At 33.6% G+C, this 22,480-nt stretch overlaps 1 protein-coding gene across 4 annotated transcripts in view; it reads right to left on the bottom strand.

Annotated features, from left to right (window-relative positions):
* The window catches only part of TLL1 (tolloid like 1), a 232,913-nt gene that overhangs the window by 98,906 nt on the left and 111,527 nt on the right, over positions 1–22,480 (bottom strand). For 3 of the 4 annotated variants that reach the window (XM_001150703.6, XM_003310566.6, XM_024356361.2), the window contains 5 exons: positions 17,799–17,909; positions 14,409–14,489; positions 12,757–12,909; positions 12,112–12,229; positions 3,736–3,914 (listed from right to left, as the gene is read on the bottom strand). In XM_001150703.6, the coding sequence (XP_001150703.1) occupies positions 3,736–3,914; positions 12,112–12,229; positions 12,757–12,909; positions 14,409–14,489; positions 17,799–17,909 (642 nt within the window). Of the gene's footprint in view, positions 1–3,735; positions 3,915–12,111; positions 12,230–12,756; positions 12,910–14,370; positions 14,490–17,798; positions 17,910–22,480 lie in introns of those variants that run through there. The other variant, XM_016952480.3, reaches the window with a different exon arrangement.

Here is a 22,480-nt window from a genome sequence, read left to right as displayed (position 1 = left end):
TCTGTTAGTTTAACTTCTGGACATCTTCATTTTTAACAGATTTTTCAATTGCCTGTTTGTATCTGTATTGTAGTATTATTTCTCAAAATTTGAAAAGAACACAGACTTAAATTCAATGATTCCGGAAAGACACATTTCTTAAAACAGAGTTTAAGCTTTGGTGACTCAGTTTTCACAATTTAAGTACCCAAAGATTGTACAAATCATATCACTTAGGTAACAAAAAGCTTTGAAACATCAAAATACAAAGAAAGATGAGCTACAGGAATTCCAAATTCACTTTTGAAGCTAAAAATGGAACTATTATGCCATTCATCTACTTAGGTTTTTAATTCCAATTGTCATATTTCAATCAAATGTAAAAAGATCCCATTAATACAGAATTTTCTAAAGGCAATAAAGAAATTGAGTTATGTCTCTTCAATACGTGATAAAGGAAATGTGGGGTATTCACTTGAGAATTAAGAATGAAGAATCAACCTGAAGTTACAGAACCCAAGTCCCAGAACAAGGTGTTTTAGTCTGTCTTTGAATGAATTTACACAATACATAATTTAAAATTAACTAACCAGACCTTATAATGAAATACGTGCTCCACAAATCTCTGATAGGTCTATTTATGTTACAACCATTCTTGGGAAATATTCAACATACTCTTCAACCCATGATAGAGGCAACTGTTAAAACACCTGTCTCATAAGGAATCTGAAGTCTAATATAACAAATCTATGATCAGATTTTCAAAAAGCTATGGATCTAATTTTATACTTATTAACCTGTAAGATTTCAATTTAGAACTTAATATGGGACCAGATTCTCTAACTAAAGCAAAATATTCCATAAAAATTTCTGAAAGTAGAACATTACGCAACTTCAGCAATACATTTTAATGCATCTAACTTGAGAACTTAACGTGCATATGACACAACAATTTTTGTTAGTTAAAAACAACATAGCCATACACAGCCCAAATAACAGAAAAGTAGACTTATTACATGAAAGGAAAGAGAAGCAGAATACATAGCACTAAGGGAAACCACATTTGACAATTTTAAAAATGGCAAGCCTCCTTCTTGAAATCATATTCTAACATGGATTAGAGTAACCCAATCCTTATACCAATTTGGTTCCTGTCATAATCACTGATTTTGCATATAAATGTGAAGCCAAAGTTTGTGCTTATTAGACATCACCCTTGACTAAGACTTGATCTTAAGTTTCTGAGTGACAGCAAATCATAAATTTGTTGAAGATTAATCTTCAACATGAACACTTTTATACTGGAATTGCTCTGTTACAGTGGTTCCCATCATTCAGGAAATCTCACCCAATAGATTTTTTTCTGTTGGCCATAATGTTTAGTCAAAAGAAAATATTACAAACCATAATTTCCTTCGCACTGTTTTAGGATTGCACATTTATTTATACTACACTTTATATACACTTCTCCTTGTTTCAGGTACATATTTAGATTGAAACAGGATCCTATTTTTAAGAGTAAAAACCATTTTTGAAAGTTACATCTTTTATAAATTTTTTCCAAGTAATAAAATGTTTGGCAAATAGAAAACACTAATAACTCTTGGTAACAGCAAAGTTCTCATTTATGTGGTAGTTGAAATAATTTTCAGATTTATTTCCTCTTTATTTCCCTCCTAGTGATATATAGGACGAATCTTGATAGTCGGCTTATTCATTAGAGTCTTCTATATAGAGAAGAATACTTTTTTTAAACTTATTTTGATATCTAACCCTACAGATCACTTCGCCATTCTTCAAATTATTTATTTCCTTGGCTTCTAGGACACCACAATCCACTGATTTTTCTCTTACCTTTCAGGCAATACCTTCTTAGTCTTTTAGGACATACTCTACCAAGTATTGCTTAAATATTGTTTTTACCCATTTTATAGTCTCAACCTTTTTTTCTTCTCCACCCAGTTTTTCCCTAATTAGTCAAATCTATGTCAAATTTTTATCTTTAGATACATCCTGAAGTCCAGACTCACCTTTCCTTTCTCTACAAAATAAGGATCATACAAAGGTTTTTTAAATTCAAGGATATGCTAAATTGAATCATTATTTGTCCTTCTCTTTCTCAAAAACATGCTGTTTTATCAATATTTCAATATCTCAAATGTTTCATGTGATGGTACCAACATTCATCTTGTTGCCTAAGAAGAAAACTTTTGAAGATTTCCCCTCACATGATGATATTCCTCTTAAAATATTTTTGAAAGACTATTTCCTCTTCTTCCTCTTGATGTGTACTACCCTAAGAACTTAGTCACCTCTCATACCTACTTATTTAGATTTCTATTAGGTTTCCTGGACTTCAGGCACACCCCTTCCCCCACCACCCAGTTAACGATTGCTATAAGTCTGACTGGGAAAATGAGTTCTCTTTATTTTAATCTGAACTTTTCCTGCTTATAATCCTTTAATTATTCCCCACTAGCTAGAGAATAAAACCTGAATTTCCTCCCCAGGTTTACATCATAGAGAATCTTTTCTAAGTAAAGGATAAGATACCAACTAATCTCCCACTTGTAACTTACCATCAACCATAATGGTCACATAAAAATAATTCAATTTTCTGTAATTGTAGCTTTGCTCATGAAGTCCTTTTCGCTTGAAATTTAATCACTCTTCTGTCCGCCTGAAATACTTCTGCTTTACTTCTAAATTTCCATTCCTTTACAACTCCCTTGACTCACTAAGGCACTTTTCGTCATGCCTTGCTTGGACTCTACGGTATTCTCAACATATATTACTAACTACTGTCACTTTTCTCACTCACTTGCAATCATTTATATATCTGCACATATCCCACACTAAACTTTGTATTTTCCATGACAGTATCTTCAACGCCTAACATTGGCTCAATAAATAATTGGCATCAAATATATAATGAGCAAATAAAGAGATCAGTATTGTTAATTACAGAAGGAATTCAATGTTTGTAACAAAACTGATCATGAATAAGAAAATAAAAACACATTTTTACTTTGCTTATGCTTAAAATACCTTACAAGAAAATTCCAAACAACAGAATATTTTTCGGCAACTGAAATATACTGATCTTTATGCATGTAAAAGTTAAATAAAAAGTCTTACATTGAGGCCATTATCAAATATCAACTATCAGACAAAAATAGGTTTTAAGTAGAAATTATATTTCAATTACTGAAAATTTTCCTAAGAATTTGTCTTTAGGGTAGTCAGGTTTAAGAGGAAAATCTCAGAAAAAACTATTTATATTAGCTTGGAAATGACTCATTTCACTGGATTTTCTCCAGAAATTGTACCTGGTATAACACAGATTCCTATGGTAGCAGCACGTTTTATGGCAAACCCCGGGCCTTTTTAAAATCCTTATAACATAAATTATAGAACTAAGTACAAAAAATGCTTCAGTAAAAAAGGAACATTTAATAATATTAATTTATGGCTCAATAGCTCACACCCATTCTTGGAAAGCACCAAAGTTTAGAAATAAAACAGCTAAATCTTAAAAAAGAAAGCAAGTCTTAAAAATGCATGAAATCACACAGTCTCCAGGAAAAAAAATTAAAATATAAAATCATCATGGGTGATTTTTAATCAAGCAAAATGTTACTCTATCATATCAAAAATATCAGTTTACATTTTTGGGAAAGTGAAATAATAAGCTGCATAAATACAATTCAAAGATACCCAGTCAGCTTTAAACCCAACACATTCTATGCCTCTCACCTGGCTGGATGTTTTCTCTTATGATAGTTACGTGGTTATCTCGATCTGGTCGTGTGTGTTCATGCCAAAAGCCTATCACATGGCCCAATTCATGAACAACAATCCCAAATTTATCACAGTTCTTGCCAATAGAGATTGCCTGAGGTCCATTTCCTCGCCGACCTACATAGGAGCAGCATCTGGAATAAAAGAGAAAGTGGAGATGGTGGTGGAAAGGTGGTGCTGGACAACTGACAATATGGTGAATTTTTTGTAAATAGTGATGAGCTATAAAGTCTGACACATTCAGGAGCAGAACAACCTCTTATTACTACATATGACTAGTTTCTGGTATCCTTTCAAATTTAAGTTCAACAGAAGTTTCCAAATAATCAGTTCAAGTGCTTTTGTAATTATCTATATATTAGAAAATATGCTTACATCATTTTTAGAAGCATTCAGAAATACATCAGAAAATAAACTAATTATCATGGTGATGACACTTATATCATGATGACGATGTTGTATTTCTAAGACATATAGTTAAGCTGAAGCCATCAATACACATTTATTTCTAATATAATTTTATCCTCAGAATTCATATTAATTACTTAGGTTACTACTTTGTCAGTGTGGTTATCTGACAATAATTCAATATTATTTCAGTACTAAATATAAAAGTAAAGAAAGTTTATTTTTCCTCTTTGAGAAAAAGAGAGTTAAACTTATTTATGAAAGATGTTGGTTTATCAAAAAGAAGAAATTACTTTTTCTACTCATGGAAGAATTTTGTTAATAAAAGAAACGTTTCAAAGAAGAAGTTAATTAAAGAAAATTACTTTTGGCTGGTTGCAGTGGCTCATGCCTGTAATCCTAGCACTTTGGAAGGCCAACCTGGGAGGACTGTTTGAGGTCGGGAGTTTGAGACCAGCCTAGGAAACACGGTAAGACCCCATCTCTACAAAAAATTCAAAAATTAGCTGGGCATAGTGGCGCAAACCTGTAATCCTAGCTACTTCAGAGGCTGAGGTGGAGGGATGACTTGAGCCCAGGAGTTTGAGTCTGCAGTGAGCTAGGATCGTACCACTGCGCTCCAGCCTGGGCAACAGAGTAAGACCCCGTCTCTTAAAAAAGAAAAAAAGAAAGGAAAGAACATTATTTTCAAAAGATGAATTAAGTAAGGTTAACAGTTAACTGGTGCTAGGAACTGAATATTATATCCCCCCACAATTCACATGTTGAAACCTGATCTTCATGGTGATAGTATTTGAAGGCAGAGCCCTTAGAAGGTGATTTGAGGATCAGGAGGACTCTGACTTTATAAAGAGATCACTGCCTTTATAAAAAGGCCCCAGAGAGCTCCCCTGACCCCATCTGACATGTGAGAACACAGCAAAAACACATCTCACATCCATCTATGCACCAGAGCAGGCCCTTACCAGACACCAATTCTGCAGTGCCCCGTCTCCAGAACTGTGAGAAATAAATGTTTGTTGTTTAAAAGCCACCCAGTCTAAGACATTTTGTTATAACAGCCTGATTAGACTAAGACAAGTAGTAAAGAAAAATCAACAACTGGGAGTAGTATAATGAATGATATTTATGATTTGTGTCAAATGAGCAGTCTAATAATTGAGATTGATTTTTTATTTCATCATCTGAAAGAATCTCCTGGACTGTCAAATAGAATGTGAAACATCCAGGAAAGTCTTTCTGCAAATTTTCATCAATTGATTGATATTTATACATATTCAATGACATTTTTCTTTTTTTTTTTTTTTTTTGAGATGGAGTTTTGCTTTGTCACCCAGGCTGATGTGCAGTGGCACAATCGGCCCACTACAAACTTTGCCTCCCAGGTTCAAGTGATTCTCCTGACAGCCTCTGGAGTAGCTGGGATTACATGCACCTGCCACCACGCCCGGCTAATTTTTGTATTTTTAGTAGAGATGGGGTTTCACTGTGTTGCCCAGGCTGGTCTTGAACTCCTGACCTCAGGTGATCCACCTGTCTTGGTCTCTCAAAGTGCTTGGATTACAAGTGTGGGCCATTGTGGCCAGCCTCAATGGATAGAAAAAATGATATTTTTCTATCCAAAATATAGAAGTTCCATCTAGTCATTGTGTGTGTGTGCAAGTGTAAGTGTGTGAGTGTATGACAGTCCCAAATGTTCTTGGGACACAGGGTGGGAAAGACTGAGCACACAGGATGCCCACTTTAAAATAAATTTTAAATGGCATAATATTATAGTAGCTACAATTATAAATATATCTAAAACTTTAATAATTAGAATTTAAATTAAAATAACATCAATAGCACAGCAACAGAGGGCACTAAACGGTTGGCTTTGAATAGTTGGGATCATGATGCACCAGACATTGCCAACCGCCCCTTCTGATATATTAAATTGGAAGAGAAAAATGCCAAAAACTAATTGACCGAATGATTAAAAGGAATTTCACTATTTCAATTTCTGGGATAAGGACATTTGACAGCCCTTTTGATTTTCCACAAATATAAATCCCTATCTCCCTCTCCCCCTGCCCTTTTTTTCCATTTTCAAATTGTTTCTGTAGGCTTTAAACGCCTAATAATTTTCATCCATACTATGCTAGTTAGATGAATTAATTTGTACTCATCATTTACAAATTTATTATAGCAGTTAACTGAGTTTAATAAATCAGTAATAGAAAGAAGAAAGAGGTGATTGGTGGGTGAAAAGAGGAATCAATGAAATTTGTTTTTGCCCCAGGTAGTTTTTTGTTCAAATAATATGCTTTAATTCATATATAGGTACTTATTATATATTTGAATATTATTACATGCCTAAAAATATATTAGATGAAGAAAAAAACAAAAAAAAATTTCAAATTTTGGAGCTATTTAAACTAAAATATTTGCTACCTTAAGTCAATAGTAAGGAAACTGAAGTATCTGATGATTATACAGCAACTAAATTACCCCTATTGAGTCATTCTTACTGGCTTTATTCAGGGAATATAGTTATTTGCAAGTCAAAATGGGGGAGACAGTAAAGCAATGTGGTCAATTTATTTCATCTAAAACATCCTTTTTAGCATAATTGCTCTCATAGCAATTTCCTATAAGATGACGTTTTACACTGGAAAGGAAAAATAGATTTCACACTGCCTTATTCCGAGGTATTATTTTACAACGGTCCTGTGAAAAAACAAAAATGTGGTGTTTTGATCCCCAACTAATTAAAGGTCTTGGGGACAGATGAATTCTAGACTCTCAGATTAAGAAAATAACTACATATATGCTTAGACAAATATTAGTCATGGAAAGACAAGGGTAACATGTATTTTTAATGTGATTTTAAAATGTCTAAATATTATCTTAGTTTCTAATGTCATCCAGGTTTGATGCTGTTTTCTTGTATATGGCTGTTGGATTTTTGTTTCTCATTTGTGTGCCACTTTTAAAGTTTGGACATTTTAAGGTCTACCTGTAGCATCGAGCAAAAACTTTCCCTATCAACAGAAAAGCCTCACCTCTCCATAAGTCATAGATGGTAATCAGGTAAATGAAAATCTGCTACTTCCTACTTTTGCCTTGGTTTGGTAGAACAAAACCCATTTGGAACATTATTTGGTAGACCAGACCCTTTTGGAACAAAACCCCTTTGGAAGCTAATCTATTAGATTATCCATGAAGGTGGAACCGGTTCTGCCTTTTCATGTGCTGTATTTGAAATAGTTTCAATTATTTAGGTTAATCGCCATTTACCTTTTCATTAAAATAACTCAGTTTCTTTTTTGTTTTGATTTAATAAGTTTTCCAGGGCTGAGCATGGTGGCTCATGCCTGTAATCCTAGAACTTTGGGAGGCTGAGGCAGGTGGATCACTTGAGCCCAGGAGTTTGAGACCAGCCTGGGCAACATGGTGAAACCTCATTTCTACAAAAAAAAAAAAAAAAAATACAAAAATTAGCTGGACTTTGTGGCTGATATGGTTTGGCTCTGTGTCCCAACCCAAATCTCATCTCAAATTGTAATCCCCACATGTCGAGGGACCGACCTGGTGGGAAGTGATTGGATCAGGGGGGTGGTCTCCCCTGTGCTGTTCTCGTGATAATAAGGGAGTTCTCACGAAATCTGATGGTCTAAAAGTGACAGTTTCCCCTGCACTCTCTCTCTCTCCTGCTGCCTTGTGGAGAAGGTACTTGCTTTCTCGTTTGCCTTCTACCATGATTGTAAGTTTCCTTTGGCCTACTCAGCCATGCAGAACTGTGAATAAATTAAACCTTTTTTCTTTATAAATTACCCAGTCTCAGGTAGTTCTTTATAGCAGTGTGAAAACAGACTAATACAAAAAATTAGTACTGGGAGTGGAGCACTGCTATAAAAATACCTGAAAATGTGGAAGCAACTTTGGAACTGGGTAACGGGCAGTGGTTGGTACAGTTTGGAGGGATCAGAAGACAGAAAGATGTGGAAAAGTTTAGAACTTCCTAGAGACTTGTTGAATGGTTTTGATCAAAATGCTGATAGTTATATGGACAACAAAGTCCAGGCTGAGGTGGTCTCAAATGGAGACGAGGACCTTCTAATCGTTTTTTCTGCTTAAGTTAGCCAGTCTCTGTTGTTCGCAAAGAAGAATCCTGGCTAGCACACCCCTACTGCCTAACTATATAACCTTCTTGAGGAGAGAAAACACCTTATGTTCAACTTTACATTCCCAAAACTTAGTATGTTAAGTGGGACAAAATGAGAATTCAACAAGTATAGGATGAAAAAGTGTCTACTTTTTTTTTTTTTTTGAAGACAGAGTCTTGCTCTGTCCCCCAGGCTGGAGTGCAGTGGTGCAATCTTGGCTCACTGCAAGCTCCGCCTCCCGGGTTCACGCCATTCTCCTGCCTCAGCCTCCCGAGTAGCTGGGACTACAAGCACCCGCCACCACGCCCGGCTAATTTTTTTTTGTATTTTTAGTAGAGACGGGGTTTCACCATGTTAGCCAGGATGGTCTTGAGCTCCTGACCTCGTGATCCGCCCGCCTTGGCCTCCCAAAGTGCTGGGATTACAGGCATGAGCCACCGCGTCTGGCTCAAAAGTATCTACTTTTATAACCTGAATAATCAAATAGACCAAAGTTAAATACCATTTAATCATAAAATTTAAAGATTAGTTAAACAGGTTAACTGTAATTTTTTTGTTTATTTACTTTTTTGGCAATCATTAAAGATAAGTAGATTAAAAAAAGTAAGATTGTTCCACAAAAATTATCTAATAAAAGGAGAGAAGTCATGTAAATAGAATCTATTTAGCTATAAAAGGCTACATAATAGACTGAGGTAATAAACATAGTTATATAAATCTCTCACAAAGAATGAAATCAATCTCTATCATAAAATAATCTCACATTTTGCTAATAATAATCAATCATCTTGCAAAATAAATAAATGCCACTGATGACAATAACTGTTCACTGAAAAATACTTCGTTGAAGAAAAAAATAAGGAAAAGAAGAAATAAGAAGGCAGTTAGAGAACCTCCTCTCTTACCTGTCTCTATAAGGATAAGTAGCTGAGAAAGTCTGATGAGCAGCCTGCTAATCAGCTACAACCAGAGTTCTCTCATACTGTTGTACGAAATGCAAATGTAAATAAAATACTTATAGCTCAGTTCAAACCTTTCACCAATATAAGGGTGAGGGTTAAAGCATATGTCCCACTGAAGATGAATCAAAGAGATCATATATTTAGAAACATGCATGTGCCTATATATACAAATATGCTTGCAGTCATACATAAACTGTACTTATAATACAATTTAAGGAGGAAATGCACTGAAGCTAAGTGGCAAAAAGTCCTGACCTCCACCTTTTGCTTATTATATTTTATTATTTTCCCATCTACTAAAGGCCTGATACAGAAAAGGTACCAATAAATGTTAAATGAATAAGAGCTGACTATAGTAGAATAAGGTGGGAAACAATAGTTAATGTTCTAAAAGACACAGGTAGTTTCATGCATAATAGTCCTTCCTATAAATATGGGCAAGATTATTTTAGCTCTTATTTTAAAAAATAGCAAGAGTTACCAGTTGCCTAACTTTGTGGGAGAGCTAAATGAAAGTGATGGTAAGATGTGTTTCTTATTAGATTAAAGTTAGAAATAGAATTGATTTATGTTCCATCAATATCAATGACACTACCTTGCAGGCTCTCAATGAACAATTACACTAGATATTGCTAAATGCTACACATTTATTGCCACACTGTTGTCTTTTTTTATGAGATGAAAGACCCAATATTGAAGCCCCATAGGAGTGCTAATGTGCTTGACTTGACAAGTATCTTATTCTAGTTGAGCTGAAGTACTTTGTGCACACCAACTACCAAGCTCTTTAATAATTTAAATGAATTTTTATGAGATTTAAGTGAAGCATTATCATAGAAAAATCATCATGAAATATGATGTTTTATGAAATTGTGTCAACAATGGTAATTCCAAATGAAGTTAGAATGATTATAATGCTTTGCCAGTCAGTGATCAATTCCTATACAAGTATCATCCTTCCTAGCACCAAAAACACAACACAGAGAAAAGTTTGAACTGTAAAATGAGTAGCAAGATAAATTACCAAAATTCAGCATTACTGCATTACTACTATAAAAATCACAAATATAGGTATATATTAACACACATATGTATATGCATGTACAAATATATATTAATATATACATATCACATTATATGAATTATATATATAGATGTATATATTAATTAATACTATATATGTATATATTAATACTCAAGGGGCTAACTTCAAGAGTGCAACTACATTTAGTTTTCACATTTCTAAAATAATTGAAATACATGTCCTTAAATATCCCCTGAAAGTCTCACAATCTTGTAACGTAAAAGAAAAATTCTTAACATTCTTTTATTGTGTGTGAGGAATATGCACAATGTACTTACATAATGTTTGTTTGTTTGTTTATTTATTTATTTTGAGATGGAGTCTTCCTCTGTTGCACAGGCTGGAGTGCAGTGGCGTAATCTCGGCTCACTGCAACCTCTGCCTCCCAGGTTCCAGCTATTCTCCTGCCTTAGCCTCTGATTACAGGTGCGCACCAACACACCTGGCTAATTTTTGTATTTTTAGTAGAGACAGGGTTTCACCATATTGGCCAGACTGGTCTCGAACTCCTGACCTTAAGTGATCCATCTGCCTCGGCCTCTTAAAGTGCTGAGATTACAGGTGTGAGCCACCGTGCCCGGCTCCTTAGTTGATGTTTAAATTGTCAGTACTTTCTTGATCGCCTACGTGTAAAGTAGTGGGCTGGGTGTCATGAGGGACACAGAGGTAACTTAACCATCCTCATCATTGAGAAAGGCAGACATTTGGATAAACTGTGGTAATATTATGATTACAGCTATGGGTAGGAGCAAAATCCCAATGTGGGCAGCTCAGGAATGGGCAAGAATGAAAGATGTGAAAGATTTCCACTGATAAGAAAAGGAAGGTAAAGGCATTCCAAGCAGCAAAACTATCATGAGCAAAACATGAAGATGTGATAGTGAATGAGGAAAAACAGTTTGGTAGGATAAAACACGTGAAATGGGAGATTCTTAAAAAAAGATAATTTATATAAATATAAATTTATTGAAAACAGATATTAGGCAATAAAATAACAAGTGATCAGAACTTTGGATGTGTTTTACAAAATTGATATGTGGGAAGGAGGAAAGATGTACTGATCTGAATAGATTATGGATTTAGAAATATGCAAGATGAGTTTATATCCTTTCCTATTAGATAAGCAGAAAGATACAAGGATAGTCTAGATTTGGATCTCTTAAATATTAAATAGATAAGATGGAGGAAGTATTTCAAATGTAACCACAACATATCAAGCCAACGTTAATTTAGAAGGAAACACTGCTGAATAAGTCATAACTAAAAATTTATGGAACTATCCAAAAATATCTAGGTTAATGATGTATAAACAGACCAGGTATGAGATGATAAATACGTGAATGAACTAGGGCATTGACATGGAATAGAAGTTGAAATCAAAAGATACAGTGACTATCAATAAAAACTTACTGCACTATTTTAGAGACAACACAACAGAATCCCTAGTTGACTATACTGAAGTTTCTAGCTCAGGTGAGTGGGATGTTGGTAATGTCATTGTTAGAAAGTAACTGAGGTGGTAGAAAAGAATACACTTGCAGTAGATGCACAGAGGACTGTGATCAAAGAATACACATACCTAGTATATAATATTTTTATGGAAAATCCAGACTTTCTCATGGCCAAAATACAAAGCAAATCTTAAGAAATAAATCTTACCTATGGACATTTAATTGTTTTCCTTTTAATTTTTTTTTTTTCCTTAAGTCAGTCCCTACCTAGTTCTACTTACCCACAAGGCCTATAGGTGAATACAATGTAACTCTCTTCATCACTTCTTTCTATGAAAGTCACACATGTGTGCTTTTCCCAGTGCCTCATGGCCTGCTTGAACATGGCTCTCTGGCTGCCTAGAAAAAATGTGTGATGTTAATGAAAAGGTGGCATCCCCAGGAAGAATGCTTCTTGCTGGATCCTCTACCCTAAGTCTGGCTGAGCAGTGCAGAATGCCACCACTATCATCAACCAAAGAATACTAGTTTATGGCACCACAAATGAGTCATTGTTAAGAACGGACACTCACTTTATAATCAGAGGGCTAAAGCTCACTATCTCTACAAATATGTGTCTACAAGGCTCTATAAATGAGGCATACATTCTTCCTGTCAGTTGAAAGAGATCAGCTTCCAAATTTAATAGGCACATCTGAAACTCTGTTTAAAAACCAGAACAGTGCTTTAAACTCTTAGAACACAATACCAAAGATATGTTTTCAATTTCAAAGACACTCTACACTAATAACCTAAGTTAATGAAGTAGTTTTCCAACCTTGACTTAATACTATGTATCTTATGTTAATATTCTATAAAAATAGACACTTAATCTGTATGATAGTTTTTATTTCTTTATGAAGACAGACATGCTGGGAGTATCTTACCAGTGAAGTTGCCTCCTATAACATAAGGAATAACGCCTCCAGGCCATATTCTTTCCGTTCTTGATGTAGCGGCTCTGGGAACTCGATTTTTCTCATTTTGCCCTGAGAATTGTAGAGGTACTTTTCCCTTAACTGTGTTGTTTTGCTCCAAGCCTGCAGTGACATTTAAAACATTCTGTGAAACAGAAGTTCTTGGTCAGGGAATCGTTTACCTCTTAAAGGACAAAAGTTAAAATGTCTCATTTACATATTTTTTGTATAAATGCCAGAAGTCAAAATGCATTAAAGAAAAACTTCAGTTATATTACATACTTGAAAAAAAGCATTAAAATATTGAAGTGTTTCATGTCAAAATACTATGTCTTAATGTTCTGTGAGTGAATTTTGTTGGATATCCATACAACAGCCTAAAGTGGATAGAAGTCAGTCAGGCTTATAGGCCACAGAAAATTTGTTTTCTGTTTCGTGTCTTGCTAGTCACTATCAATTCACCAACAGTTAAAACAGATATTGTTTAATAAAGTCCCATGATATTTAAGATTCTTGTTACTCCTGCTAATTTCCTAATCCTTCAAATCTGAACTGATATTCTACAGTACAGTCTAAAATTAAGAATATTGTATTATACAGGTAGTAAATGAAGTAACATTAAGACAAATACGGTCTCAGCCTCCCGTACAACAAGCTATCTCCATTCCAATTTCCTCAGGATTCATATTAAGGAATGCAGCACGATTTAGAGGTCAGTACGCAACACGAACAAAATGCATTCTATTCTGGAGCAGCTTTCAAGTCTCTAGTCTTTTCCTTTTCTTAATGGCCTTTCATAATATTTTTGTTGCTGTTTTTGTTTCTCTGAAATTTACATGATTATTCTTTCTTATCTATCACTGTCAATATGAATATCCTGCCACTGGTGTATACTTTGACACAACAAATAGGGACTCTGTCTCTAACATGTCTGTCTTTTCAATAGCCTGGAGCAAAGCACCTTTGCTTGGGAAAATTATTCCTTGGAAATACGTACTTCAAGCATTTAATTAGTAATCCATCAATTTAAGGAACGTTAGAATATGAGCTATGCATATGGGATTTTAAACAAACCTCTAAAATCTACAAATAATTTTTAATACATTCAATACTGTAAATATTAACTAATTATGAACCAGAGGCAGTTTTTCTGAATGTTTATATATATTTATAACAATTTTCTATTTTTTGAATGGTCAAAACATTTTAACTTTTTAAATCCGGTAATTAGTTTTTCATTTTACTTTAAGTAGATTTATTTCAAAACAAATAACCATGATATTTTTTCACTTGATTAAAATTGATATAACTCCAGGCTTTATAAAAATACCTTGGTGTGATGCTGAATTGCCTGGAAATAAGTATCAAAAATAAAATAAACACCTGATACATGTTTTAATAAAGAGAAGCTTAAAATAAATTAAAGGAACATTTCAAATTATTCCAAATGAGTCCTAAAAGGCTTTGATCAGATATGAGCTAGCAAAATAAAAAGTTTTAGAATATATCATTTACATACTTCACATCATAATGGCACACTGATTTTAATAAACTGAACTGCTATGAGTATAATATTTACTGTACATCAAGTCAAGCGTCTGCAACTTTAAACATTGATATACCAAAGCCAATTCTTCTTATCCTGTCTATAAGTTGGTAGAGGGCCCCTCGCTTCTTTGACATAGCATGGTCTCCAAGTCCACCTTAAAGAATAAAAGGGAACAAGTTAAACTCAAAATATGTTAAAGTTCTTGCAAATAAAAACAGTCATAGGCAACAATGATTTCTCTCTGGTCATTTTTTATGTGGTCTTAAAGTGTTGAAATTATGAATATCCATGAATCTTTGAAGGGGGTAAAAACTCTACAGCAACCAATGTTGGTAACTAAAATAAGGGGATGGGGAGACTCAGAGAGCAATGTAAATGACTTTATTTGGACATCATGACAATTGAGTCATCTATTGATAATTTGAAACATTTTTCTTTACTGTGACCTTGACATCACATAGTGCTATATAGAATGACAGCAAGTTGTTCTGCCCTGTTGATTGTATGCCAGCTATTTCCCCAGTGCAAACTGAATATTTTCGGAGGCCAAATCAGCAAATGGAAATAAAAACATTAGAAGAGCAAATGTGTAATGCATGTTTTCTTCCAAAGCTTCCATGAATTTCAAAAACTTTTTAAAGCATATCACATTTTAACAATATATTCAACTACATTTTGAAAATTTAGTTGAATTTATAGAAATCAAAAACATAATTTGGAAAAAGCCACAGGAATCCAAACGAATGTTCAGCTGCAAAATATATTCTGTTACGCTGTGTAATTTGAAAAATTTATAAAAAACAGAGTGTAAAAAAAGTCTGTAGTGCAAAAGGAATAGGAAATGGTAGGAATAAGGCAATATGTATTCTTGCAATTTTACCAACAAAACCTAGAAAAGGTAGATTCCTGTCATAAGTCAGAAAGCATAGCATTTGGCAATAATTCAAGTCTCCAGATTTTCATTCCAGGGCTTTTATAAAATGCTACTCTCGGTTTTGTCACCTATTTTCTCTATTCTCCTTGAACTTTTATTAGACAAATAGGAAAAAGTTATCATTCAGCAAGCAACCAATATAACCACTAATGACATCTTAACAAGTGCCTATGAATTTGTAGTAACATGGAATATCTATGGTTCATAGAGTATCTTTGGGCTAAGACAAAGAAAGCCATAATTCCACGACGACAACTTGAACTATTCACAAATCACTTGAACTATTTCCTTCCAATATCTATTTTTTTATTTAAAATTGTGATGCACCTAATTACCTAGACTGAAGCTAAAAAATAATGATAAAATCGATTGCTATATAAGCCTCTTAAGGGAAAAATCAAATAAGTCCTTATAAGGCAAATAAGTTAGAGTGCTTGTTCACTGACTAATAATCTACTTAATTACTTGCATTACATGGCCACATTTTTGCTGTGCATCTTGAGAAACATTTTTGAAATTTTTTCATTGCACATTTTAGAAAGATGAGGTAATACTTAAATACATTCATTCCTAAGCAATTAGGAGAAACATTTTAAAAGTATGGCATCAGTGATGTTTGAAATGACCATTATGTAACAACTATATTTATATTACATTGTTTGCAATTCAGCTGAGTAGTGCAAGTTACTATTGAACTTTCAAACAGGTACCTTCCACAGAAAAATTTAGAATAAGTGTTTTTATTATTATCAGTATGATCTGTTTTATTCTATGTCTAAAATAACACTATTTTTCTTCCAATTATTATGGTCTCAGAATTTAACAATAAATAAAATTAAATTAAATAACATTTTAAAAATTTAAAATCATAGAAAATTAATGCCTTCAAAATAATGGGAGAAGGGAGGTCAAAGGAGTGATCTAAAGCTTAGAGCTAATGAAAATTTTAATAAAAGTTGGAAATGCAACTTATAATAACTCTAGCATTTTATTGTTGTATCATTGCTCTACTGTCCAGAATGCGTTGCCTCCATGACAGTGTTACAGGTGATATAGCAACTGGAGATTTGGCCAAGAAACGTAATCTAGAGGGATACACTATCTGTGGTGACACTGCACAGCAATATTGGCACCCATATTGATATATGTTTTAGAAAAGATTGTCACTATGCATAACAAACACCAAAGCACACTATTTTTACATGGTGTTATTATTTTAGATGAATTCCTTAGGCTTTCTCTTATATACTTCCTACTTTAAATAAATTTTTATATCTGATAATGGTATTTTGATTATATAGAATAATATCCTTATTCTTACAAAGTACATGCTAGACTACCGAATAATATTAAAGTGCGTTTTCTGCAGTTGACTTCAAATTTGTTTTAAACACACGTATGCATGTATGCACACACACACAACACACACACACATTCATTCAGTGAAAATCATAAACTGTTAAAAACTTCTGAATCTAACAAGCAAGAATACCACTATTCTACAATCTAATAGGTAGAAATATTTCGATATATTTAAAACTGGTCATAGTAAAAAGTTGCAAAAAAAGTAAATTGGGCAAAGTAAAAAGTCACCGTAAAAAGTCTTGAGTCCATAATATATATGTGCATTTGATACCAGAAAGGACCACATATTGTGCTTCCACAGAATAGGAGAAAATAAAAATACTAAAAAGGGAGAATGCAATGAAATCAAAAGCATGACATGAAATAAATATTTTAGCTATTAATATAATTAGAGAAAGAGATTTTAACTTTCTAACCTTGCAATTTTCTCCAGAAGAATACACAGATAAAAATTTTACCAAGATACTACAAAGAATTTTGAAATTTTAATTTTAAAAATTGTTAAATGAGAACTGAAATAATCTTTTACACATATCAAGTTTCTTACAGGCATAATTCAAACATGTTTAAATCAACTAAAATTAAAATTGCCTTCTGGGGTTTTTACAAAAATTATATAGATATATAAATTTTCCAAATATTATTCCTATATAATTTCAAATACATTTCCTATATAATTTCTCTAAGAATAATTTACATTTTGCAACTCAATATCCAAATGAGAGGCAACTTAATATAATACTCAAGAGGACAAAATCAAGCTTTTTTCAGAATTGAATTCTGGTTCTGACATGGCCACTTCCTGATGACGTGACGATAAGAAAGCTGTATAGCCTTCTAAATCTCAATCTGCTGATTTCTAAAATCATAGTAATATTAGTAACTACCCTGAGGGGGTTGTCATTGAAGATTCAAAGAGTTAATACCTGCAAAGCACTTAAACCAGACCTAGTATGTAGCAAATACTACAACCTGTTTGGTAAAAAAATAAATTAATAGAATGAAAACTATGAATAAAACCTGCATTTCTAAATATGTATATTTGTGTATAGGAAGTCAGAGTTGATCAACAGGAGATGAAAAATGATCCAAAAATATTTATAGCACTTCAAGAGTATATTTTCTCCAAAATAAAGACAAATTTTCTGAAACAATCAACCATACCTGTGGTATGTCCAAGGTTTCCAAAGGGGTTCTGTGTAAGGTCAATTGTCCTATCTATTTGAAAGATATTTAAGTCTTCATCATCTAAGGCAATATCGCCCCAAAATACAGCTAAAAAAAGAAAAGTTGAATTAAAATGTAAAATATTTCCGTGAAATCAATACAAACAAAGCTAATTAGAAAAGCATTGTTAAAAATATGGAAACGTGGTCTGGATAGAGACAGATCTTTCAGAAAGTGATCATAACTGAATGCACTGGACCTGTTACAGGACAAATATTAGCCACCTGTAAAAGGACATAACTCCATTTTTTTACATTGTTGCTTGTGGAGAGGGGGAAAGTAGTTTCCTTGAATAAGAAGGTTACTGATTATGGAGATTCTAAATAAAGAGAAATAGGCAATCATGAGCTAATTCGCAAATATCTGAAAATCGGATAAGAATGTCTGCATCTTCTGTGGATTCTTATGACCAGCAGCAGGTCTTCACTGAGAGGAAAAAGGAAAAGCAGTAACAACTAAACCATGTGATATTTTATAAACTAAGATAATTTTATAATGCAAGGTGCAATCAAGACAAAAGAATACCTAGTGCTATTGTAGCAATTCATTCACCACATTTCATACAATTTATAATACACTTTATCTTAAGATGGCATTGCCTCCGGTCTCTGTAAAATGGATATATAACTATCAAAAGTAATACTTCAGTCAATATTTATTTAGGCAACAACTAGATGCCAGATTTTTATCTTTAATGACAAATATAACATGGTCCATATTTTCAAGAGCCACCAAGTCATTACCCTAAAACCTGAAAACACTGTGACTCTATTATTATTATTTTTATTATTTTTGAGTTAGGGTCTCTCTGTTACCCAGGCTGGAATGCAGTGGTGTGATCACGGCTCACTGTAGCCTTAACCTGAACCTCCCAGACTCTAGTAGTCCTCCTACCTCAGCTTCCCAAGTAGGTGCGACTACAGACACACTCCACTGCGCTGGGCTAATTTTTATAATGCCTGTTAATTTTTGTATTTTTTGTACAGAAAGGGTTGTGCCATGTTGCCCAGGCTGATAATGAACTCCTGGCCTCCAGCAATACTCCTGCCTCAGCCTCCCAAAATGCTGGGATTACAGGAGTGAGCAACGGCTCTCAGTCTGACTCTATCTTTTTTACCTAGTGTATTATGCTATTTAATAAAGCAAAGCTCTATAAACCATTGTGAAACAATGGGAGAGTTCATTGATAACTAGTATGTGAATTTCTCTTTTAAAGTTCGTCATATATATTAGTGTAACAATAAAATAGTCTCCCTGTTTATTTGAATACAAGCTACACCAACCAATCCCTTAGTACTGCCAGAGTCAAAACACAGTAACTTTAGGAAGCACAAAAAAACTTGAGAAATAAGAAATTAATCATGAGACAGTAGAACATTGAAAAATACCTAGAAATATAGGGATATTTGTTTTTTACAGGTTTACCAATTTTCTTTATTTTTAAAACTTTCTTCAGATTTTCTTCTGTGAAACCAAAAGGAAAAGAAAGAAAATACATTAAAAACGTAGAAAGTGACAAAATCCATGATTTTCGAATTACTGTCTTTCATTGGATTTAAATCTTAATATTTATGAAGTTTTCCACTATAGAGAATTAGTTATTTATGAAGTTTAAACTTCAGTCCTAAAAGCTGTGCAATGTTTTAGGCTTTGATCAAAGGTTTATCATATAAAATTATTCACCCAGTGCAAAACTGACATGAGATAAGAAGGAAGGGGTTAGATTTATGTGGGAATCTACAAAGGAAGAAAATAGAAATTAGTAAAATGTAGGTTATCACTTCAAAATATAGAAAAATCTTTACTATAATTAGATTTCTCTCTTAAACCCCTCACTGGCCAAATTTCCAATGGAAAGGCAGTCTAAAGAAGCAAAGAAATGCTTACTTTCGTTTACTCTCATAGCAGCAAAGCCACAAAGAGTGTACAGAATAGTTTATAACACTAGCTAAGAGGGTGGTTTTGATGCCTGAAATTGAATCGAGATTCTAATCAGCTTCGTACAGACGCAGCAGAAAACACTAATGCTCCAGCATCCCTAAAGCCAGACCCCCTCAAGAAACTTACTCAAGTTAAATATTTTGCCAATTATAATATAAGGCTTGTTGGTTTTCATAAAAATACATTTTACACTTTTTAAGACTGTAAGGTAAATCCAAGTTGACTAGTTATTTGAAACTTCCATCAGGTGCGTTTACAATGCAAATAGCTCTGATCATCCACTGGCAGGGACTCTCAGCCTGTCTCTTCCTTTCTTAGTGCTGGTAGTGTGGTGGCCACTAGACACTGAAGCAGTGCTTCACTAACTTTAATTTGCATAAGAATCATAGAGAATCAGGCCAAAGTGCAGACTCTGATTTGGTAAGTCTGGAGAGGAGCCTCAGATTCTACATTTTTAACAAGCTCCCAATCACTACAAATGATTATCATTGTCATCATCTTTATTAGTATTAATTTTTTCTGCAAGAATAAATTCCCACTCTTCTTTGAGTCAGATGGTTGACTTGAAAACGGAGGCACTCGACTAAGCAAAATGTACTTTGTCAATACTGCATTTCAGATAAAAGCAGTACACATAAAATAAAATTCAAATATGTTTCAGATTTTATTTTCTTGTAATGGCTTTTTATATGCAGTAGGATCCATGTCTTGATGGATTATATCAAACACAGATCAACAGTCCAAGGATAAATCACTTCACAGAAGCAAAAACATTACTTCTGGGGAGAAGAAAGGGCACCAGGCTAGATGATACTTAAAGGAGAAAAAACAGTTCTGGAGGACATAAGCCCATTTATTTATTGCCATATTTTCTAAACTAATAACTTCAGAATAGTTTGGTAGTGATGAATACACCATAAATTGCTTTAGGAGAAAACCAAATATTTCTTTGAGAGAAAGCAATAGTGAGTGACTAAGCCAATTCATTTACAGCCAGACTTGACGCACTGTAGCCCATATACATCTTTAAATCTTGATATTCTCAACAGAAAAAAAAAAGGCACGTTAGAACTTTCAACCTGTCATACAGTTTAAAATGCATTTCTTTCTTCATACTGCACACATTTGAAGATTTCCATAATTCACCTTCTATTTAAATCTGTGTCCTATTTCAGTGTACTAAAATATTTTACTTACGCGTTGGCACAGTAAGTTGGACCATGACAATTTATACTCATATGTATTAGGATGCATTATAATCTAATATATATCTGACACTTAGGTGCAAAAATACATATGAAATTCTCGAATCCACTTTGGAATTTTGTTTTCGTTTTTATGTGGTATTTTCTATTTATTTTACCTCAAAAAACAAAGTTGGAGATAAACAGTCTTAAAGTATGAATTATCGTTCATTTGGCGCATTTAATACATGATTTGAGGTTAGTGAGATCAGAACTAAAAAAAAAATGGGAAAATGGTTATTGGGACGATACTAGGAAAATGCTCAAGTGCAATTAGAATATTTACTATCTGTTTGGAATTCTGCTTGGATTCTTATGGTCAAATAGGGGGTTGGAGCTAACCAGTAAGCCAAAATTAAATGTCAGAGAGAACAATTTTTAAGTTACATGGAAAACCACAGGTTTTGTTTTTCTCCTAAAGGTTATTTGCCGTTAATGCACAACAAACATTTTTTTAATCAGAGACTAAAACAGAAAGACTGCTTTTATTATAGTACGCAGAATAAGTGCATTTTATAAAATAATGTATGATGAGAATAAGCAATTCAAGATTGTGATTCCCTAGGCCTTAACTTTAAAAAATGCCACTTCCACCCATGTCCCCAATTCCTCAGTGAGCTCTAACACTTCAGTCTGAAGCTGAGGCCGTCAGCTTTAAGGAGGCTTTAAGTTTGTGATTTCTGAAAAACTATATGCAAAAATATGTACGAATTTATAAACACAAACACCATCTATTTTTCTGGGACAAGACCACAGTAGATTGTCAAAAGGGGTTACACAAAGTAAAGAACCACTACTTTTGCCAAGGGTGAAGTCTTTCTGTCCACTCAGGAGAAAATACTTGGAAACCAAATATCCTCAAGAAAATGAATACATTTATTTGAATTAACACTAAGATATCTGATAGCTGGTTACCAGTCGAGAGCACACTGACAAGAAAATTGAGTCTCCTTAGGCCTTCCCAGAAAAACCTTCCCAGAAACCTGCTCTTCCCATTTGCCCTAATTGTCTCTACTTCCATGTCCTGACTGTGCTTCTGCCAATAATAAGGCAACACACAAGATTTTATAATTGCTTTCAGCCGGCTTCCTCAATCTAATTTTGAAAATACTAACAACAGGAAGTATGTATTGCTCACCTTAATATCCTTAATGCCATAGTACCAGAAATAAATAGGTCTTCAATATACACATTTTGAGGCACAAAAATGTGAATGAGAATATACCGTGAATTGGAGTATAAGTTGTGTATAACAAAAGAGTCCATATAAGAGTTTATGAGGCTGCTTGTGCTACCTATTTGACAAATTTGCTTTAAGAACCAAAATACTAAATATTTAACTATTCCAAGAATAAATATTTACAAGTCCCTCAATCTCTAGTGGTTACTGTTATAAACATTTTTAAAGCAATTAAAAGACAGCTGCCTTTTTGA

This window comes from Pan troglodytes, chromosome 3 (assembly GCF_028858775.2).
Source record: "Pan troglodytes isolate AG18354 chromosome 3, NHGRI_mPanTro3-v2.0_pri, whole genome shotgun sequence".
NCBI classification, from domain to species: Eukaryota; Metazoa; Chordata; class Mammalia; order Primates; family Hominidae; genus Pan; species Pan troglodytes.
This window is presented reverse-complemented; position numbering and strand designations above follow the sequence as displayed.